Source organism: Tenrec ecaudatus, chromosome 17 (genome assembly GCF_050624435.1).
Source record: "Tenrec ecaudatus isolate mTenEca1 chromosome 17, mTenEca1.hap1, whole genome shotgun sequence".
Lineage (NCBI taxonomy): Eukaryota > Metazoa > Chordata > Mammalia > Afrosoricida > Tenrecidae > Tenrec > Tenrec ecaudatus.
Window position 1 is genome coordinate 65541925 of NC_134546.1, and position 6591 is coordinate 65548515.

At 45.4% G+C, this 6591-nt stretch overlaps 1 protein-coding gene across 1 annotated transcript in view; it reads left to right on the forward strand.

Moving 5' to 3' along the window:
* Positions 1 to 6302, forward strand: part of RBPMS2 (RNA binding protein, mRNA processing factor 2) — a 49958-nt gene extending 43656 nt beyond the window's left edge. The window contains exon 7 of the mRNA XM_075535283.1: positions 4785 to 6302. Coding sequence (XP_075391398.1) covers positions 4785 to 4847 — 63 coding nt within the window. The 3' untranslated portion in view covers positions 4848 to 6302. The remainder of the gene's footprint in view (positions 1 to 4784) is intronic.
* The last annotated feature ends 289 nt before the right edge of the window (positions 6303 to 6591 follow it).

Genomic DNA, 6591 nt, shown 5'->3' on the forward strand with positions numbered 1-6591 from the left:
GTGGAAAAGTGATTCATAGTAAAGTTAAATATATATTACTAGGTTTTCACTCTGTGAACACAAAATGACTTTCCATTTATTTGAGAGTTAAATTTCGGCAGTGTTTTGCAATTGTAAGGATCTTGCCTCCTTGATAGTCTTTCTACATACTGTATTATATGCTCTTATGAGAGGTTTTCCTCAGGTTACTCATTGTTGGTGTATAGAAAAAAAACTGCTTTCGGTTTCTGTTGTGCTTAGCCCCTGCAACTTTATGATTTATTTATTAAGCCTAGTAGCTTTATTAATTTTTTGTTTTAATATACGAGGGGATACCCAAAACATGAAATCCCCCCCACCCAAACAACCTTATCACCTTCAAAGTACTCTCCACTACATTTAATACATTTGTTTAATCTGCGATTCCATTCTTGGAAACATTTTTCAAACTCATCTGTTTGGATGGCTGACAGCATCTCCCTAGTTTTTCCCTTACCTCTTTTATGTCATCAAATCCCTGTCCTTTCATGCCTTTCTTCATTCTCAGAAAGGTCAGGTGAGTAAGTTGCATGGGGCAAGAGAGCCAGGCTGTTTTTGTTTTTGCATTGTTGTGTTGGCAAAACCAGTCCCCCGTCTGCCACAAATCAGGCACACTATTATATGCAATCTTTTCAGAACCTCTAAATAGAAAACTTGACAGTGACCTGGTAGAATGAATTCAAAATGCACTATCCCCCTCCCATCAAAAAAAACGAAATAAGCCCAGCAAGGGGGGGCCCTGAGCAGGCACATTCCATGTGCTTTCCCTGTCATTGCATCACTGGTGCTTATATATCCCTCTTAGGAAGTAAGAGCTGGTGTCCAGGGGACAAGACTTCTTCCTATTCGGCTGACAGCAGGGAAAGAGGAAACCACCCTCAGATGTAGGGGACAGATTGGAAATATGGCCTCTCGGACTGGCCAGCTCAAAGGTGTGAAGAACTTCCTGCATCTTAGGACAGGGCCTTCCTTCTTCGTGGTCTGGGGCTCGGGTAGTAAGGTGGGTCCATTCTCTCCAGAGTCCACTGATCCTCACAGCCCAGGGAGGGTCCTGGTGATGGTGTGTAGGTGCCCAGCATCCTGGCCAGCTCCTAACTTCCTGCTGAGTGCCTGGGAGGATGTGATGTCAGGAACCTTCCCTGCACTATGAGATACAGCTTCTAAAGTATGGAGCCGGCATGCTCTTGGGAGCCTGTCTCCCACCAGCCTCCATGTCTGGTGATGCTCAAATCTCTGCTTACCCAAGAAGCAAGGATTGCAGGCAGCCCACGGGTAACAGCACCTGCCTGCTTCTGCTCCTTGCCACACGGTGTGCCTTTCTTTTTAGGACAGCCTGCTCACCGTCCCTTACCACCAGCCAGTGGGAGCATGTAATTTCTTTGACCCGCCTTCTGGAGTCTTGCTTTGGGGCTGGATGGAGAGAAATGACTGCTGCTCTGTGGGGACAGGTCCCAGCCAGGGCTGAGGCACCCAAGGAGCACTGGTGAGGATGCTCTGACGCTGCCTCCTGCTGACCAGGCCTTGGCTGCTAGAGTCCCAGCTTCCACACAAGTGTTTCCTAAAGCGGGCAACACTGCCCCCTGGGGGTACTGGATGGACTAGAGTATAAACATTTTATTTTATTATTTTTTTGCAACAGTGTGTTCAAATATAGTAATTATTGTGATGATGACACAGACACAGGCAGTATTTAATTTTATTGTACAGGGGCTGCTATAAGCCAGAACTAATTCACTAGCATTTAACATCTGCCTACTAGTCTAGTAATCATACAGATTTGCTTAATGACCTTTACAGCCGAAGGTAGAATATTAAATTTTTGTTAAATACTTTTATTGGCTCTTACATCTCCTATCACAATCCATACATTCATCCATTGTGTCAAGCACATATGCTGCCATCCTTTTCAAAGCATTTTCTTTCTACTTGAACCCTTGATGTCATCTCTTTATTTTACTCCCTCCCTCCCCCACCCGCTGTCCCTCATGAACCCTTGATAAGTTATAGATTATTATTTTCATATTTTACATCGTCCTCTGTTACCCTTCACCCACTTTTCTGTTGTTTGTCCCCCCGGGAGGCGGTGATATGTTCATCCTTGAGTTCGATTCTCCTCCCACCTTCCCCTAATCCTCTTGGTCTCACTATTCGCATTGTTGGGCCTGAGGGGTTTATCTATCCTGGATTCCCTGTGTTGCAGGCTCTTATCTGTAGCAGTGTGCATGTTAGATTTGTAAGGTAGACTTGAGGTCATGTTAGTGGGGGGAAGTAAGCATTAAAGAAATAGAGGAAAGTTGTGTGTTTATTGGTGCTATTCTGCACGCTGACTGGCTCATCTCTTCCTTCTGACCCTTATGAGGGGGGATGTCCAATTGTCTACAGATGGGCACTGGGTCTCCATTCCATGCTCTCTAGCCGCCCCACCCCACCCCATTCTCACTGGGTATGATTTTGTTCTGAGTCTTAGATGCCTGATACCTGATCCCATCGACATCTCATCATCACACAGGCTGGTGTGCTTCTACCATGTGGGCTTTGTTGCTTCTCAGCTAGATGGCCACTAATTTATCTTTAAGCCTTTAAGACCCCAGATGCTATCTCATTTGATAGCCGGGCACCATCAGCTTTCTTTACCACATTTGCTTATGCACCCATTTTGTCTTCAGTGATCGTGCCAGCAAGGTGAGCATCATGGAATGCCAGGTTATTGGAACAAAGTGTTCTTGTGTTGAGGGAGTACTTGAATTGAGACCCAATGTCCATCTACAACCTTAATTCTTAACATATAGATATAAGTACATAGATCTATTCTCCTCTTGTTATATATATTTACATATGTACATGCCTGTATTTAGACCTCTATAAATGTCTTTTGCCTCCAGATTATTTCCTCTATTTCCTTTTACTTTCCTCTTGTCTCACCATCATGTTCATCCGTCGTTCAAGTGTAGTAATTCCTCCCTGTTACATTACCCTTAATTAAGCCCCACTAGACATCCTTCTCTCCCTTGATTTTAGTTCACTTTTTGTTCCCTTGTCCCTGGGTTGGTTCCCCTCCACTCCCACCCCTACCTTCCTTTCTCCCACTTCCTCTTAGTATAAACATTTTTAAATGCCAACAGGTACAGAGGTATTGTTTGTTTGTTTGTTTTAAGGAAAGGGGGTGGTAGGTTGGGAACCTATGTTGTAGACCAGGGTTCAGCAAACTTTGAGATTGAAGAGCCAATCTTGTCCCTTATAATTAAAAAATTATTTGAGAGTCATAAAAAAGTTTTTTTTTTCCTTTTTTAAAATTTTATTTTAACAATTTATTGGGGCTCATACAATTCATAAATAAGTTTTTTACAAACAAATGAGACCACCATTATCTGGACATCCTTTAAATTTTTTTCAGTTTTACTTCAGAGCCACTTACTGAAAGAGCTGCATATGGTTCTTGAGCTGCAGTTTACTGACCCCTGGGACTCATCTCTGACTTCATTAGGAATCACACACACACAGATCAGAATGGATCTTTTTTTTTGTTTTTTTAAACATTTTATTAGGGGCTCATATAACTCTTATCACAATCCATACATATACATACATCAATTATATAAAGAACATCTGTACATTCTTTGCCCTAATCATTTTCTTTTTTTTCCTTTTTTATATTTTATTAGGGGCTCATACAACTCTTATCACAATCCATACATATACATACATCAATTTATATAAAGCACATCTGTACATTCTTTGCCCTAATCATTTTCAAAGTATTTGCCTTCCACTTAAGCCCTTTGCATAAGGTCCTCTTTTTTCTTTCCCCTCCCTCCCCGATCCCCACTCCCTCATGAGCCCTTGATAATTTATAGATTGTTATTTTGTCATATCTTGCCCTATCCGGAGTCTCCCTTCCCCTCCCTTCTCTGCCGTCCATCTCCCAGGGAGGAGGTCACACATGGATCCTTGTAATCAGTTCCCCCTTTCCAACCCACTCACCCTCCACTCTCTCACCATCGCCCCTCACACCCCTGGTCCTGAAGGTATCATCCACCCTGGATTCCCTGTGCCTCCAGCTCCCATCTGCACCAGTGTACAACCTCTGCCCTATCCAGCCCTGCAAGGTAGAATTCGGATCATGGTAGTTGGGGGGAGGAAGCATCCAGGATCTGGGGGAAAGCTGTGTTCTTCATCGGTACTACCTCGCACCCTGACTGACCCATCTCCTCTCCTAAACCCCTCTATGAGGGGATCTCCAGTGGCGGACACTTGGGCCTTGGGTCTCCACTCTGCACTTCCCCCTTCATTCACTATGGTATTTATATATATAAAATGGATCTTTAATGCATTTTTCCAACTTGTTCTTTCTGACCACCCTGTGATGTATCCATATGTGTGGTTGGATAAGAGGACTTTGAGACACAAAGAAATTGAAGCACACGTTTCTCCTAAGGTGAGAACTTCCTGCTCTCCTGATAAACTGAGGAAAAGTGGATGGTTGACTCAAAGGGTGGATCGCTGACTCCCTGGCACCTTTGAAATCAGCCTAGTGTGTGTAAGACATGCCATCAACTTTGTCTCATGTGAACCTCTGTCCTGAGGGTAGGCAGGTCAGGTGGCATACAATTCATTTTCCGATTGAAGAGTTTGGTGCTTAGAGGAGAGTGCCAGCCAGCGAGTAACAGAAGTAGTCCTGTGGCAGGGGCAGTGGAGACCAGGTGACTCAGCCTGGCTATTGTGGTAAAGGACCACACAGCTAGCTCTTACTCTGGCTTTTCTTGCAGGTGCGCTGGTACCCTTCCTCTGATGCCACCCAGCCAGAATGGAAGTATCGCCAATTCTGTTAGTTCTTCAGGAAGTGCTGCCTCCAAAGTGCAGGACAAAAGCCTCATAGAATCCTGGCTTCCCACAAAGTGGGGCTCCTTGCTGAGCACTCAGAGCTTGCTCCCATCTCCCTGGGCCTGAAAGAGTGCTTGAGCTAGACATGGAATTCCTGTGCGTGCTCCTGGCCAGCCATGGACCCAGGCTTATTCCCATGACACTGGCTGCTGTCTCTTCCCACCCCTCTACCCTTGTCTTCCATCTACACAAGCACCTCAGGGTCCCTGAAAACACAGAGGACTGGTTCAGCTGCCCACCTTCCCACAGCAACCTCTCTCGCCCTTCAGATTTTGCCAGTGCAGCTTAAAGCCCTGACCATGTGGGGACCCCTTGGAAGTCAGTCTGGGGATCTCTATGGTGGCACGCAGAGCTTCTCCACTGCCCCTGGGCAGCCTGTGGGGAGTTGCTGCTTTCTCCAAAGAGTGAATTTTATGCCTGACTCAGTGGAGTGCTTCCCGTTGCCTGTCTCCCCCTATGCTGTCCTTCCCCCAATGCTCTTCTATAAGGTCCTCCCAGGAGGACCAAGCAAGGCCCAACCTCCTTTCAAAACTTGCTTTGGTAGCTCCACTTCAAGGAAAGGATGACATTTAATTTCGCATGTTTTCTAGCATGAGCTAAGACATGGGTTTACGTGAGTGTACAGTTCTCACATGGGTGTCGCTATAGCAACAGGTCCCGGCCACTCATGGCTCATCATTCCTAGTCCTCTTCCCATGCCCTGCATCTCTCACCCCTATACCTGCCTGCCGCTCTGCATCTAGTTCTTCCCCAGGGCCCACCCACACACTTCCAGGTTGAACAGCTACAACCAAAACCCAACCAGGATATAGCATTTCCCCTGTCAAATTGGGGTTGTTCTCTGACAGCCCACCACTGTGAGAAGCCTCCCTGGCTGTGTTGCTTTACCTCACTGCAGTGCGCCCTCCTTGGCACCAGTCTTTATTCTTCCCAGAGTACCAGACAAGCAAAAAAATGAAACAGTGTTTTTGTACACCGTGTAACAAAATATTTATGCATCATAAAGGATTTTTCATGTGTGTGTGCAATTTTTAAATAGACGTTCACCCTGTCAGATGAGTTTAATGTTTAGTTTGAGGTATAAAGAAGGAGAAAAAGGTTTTCTGTGTTTTTCAGCAATAAGCCTTCCTCTCTCTCTCTCTCTCTCTCTCTCTCTCTCTCTCTCTCTCTCTCTCTCTCTCTCTGTGCGTGCGTGTGTGCGTGTGTGCGTGTGTGTGTGTGGTGTTACTTTAAGAAATGGGATGAAGGAATTGTGCAAAATATTTTGTTCTGTGAGCAGACCCTTTGCTGCAGCTGGGACTGCCTTGATGTGCTCAGATGCAGGAGACTAGGTGATTATTGTTAATTGCTGATCCTGTGAGAATGTGAAACTGGATAATATATGAAATGCAAAATAAAAACAAATCATCCAAAGTGACCGTTCTCTGAGCCTTGCTTTCACCTTCACAGGAAGCAGACCACTGGTAAGAGAGCATAATTGGAGGTAGGATGCCCAAACCCAAGGGGTAAAAGTGTGTTGAGCCTTGGGAGACTGTTCCTGCCTGCCTGGTGAGAGGATGTGAGGGCTCAGCCTCTCCCTCTCTCCTATATTGTGAAGCCTTCCAGAGTAAGTGATTTGCCCAAACCGTATATACAGCTGGAGCCCACATCAGGACACACTTAACACATACAAATGACACAACACCCATGGCA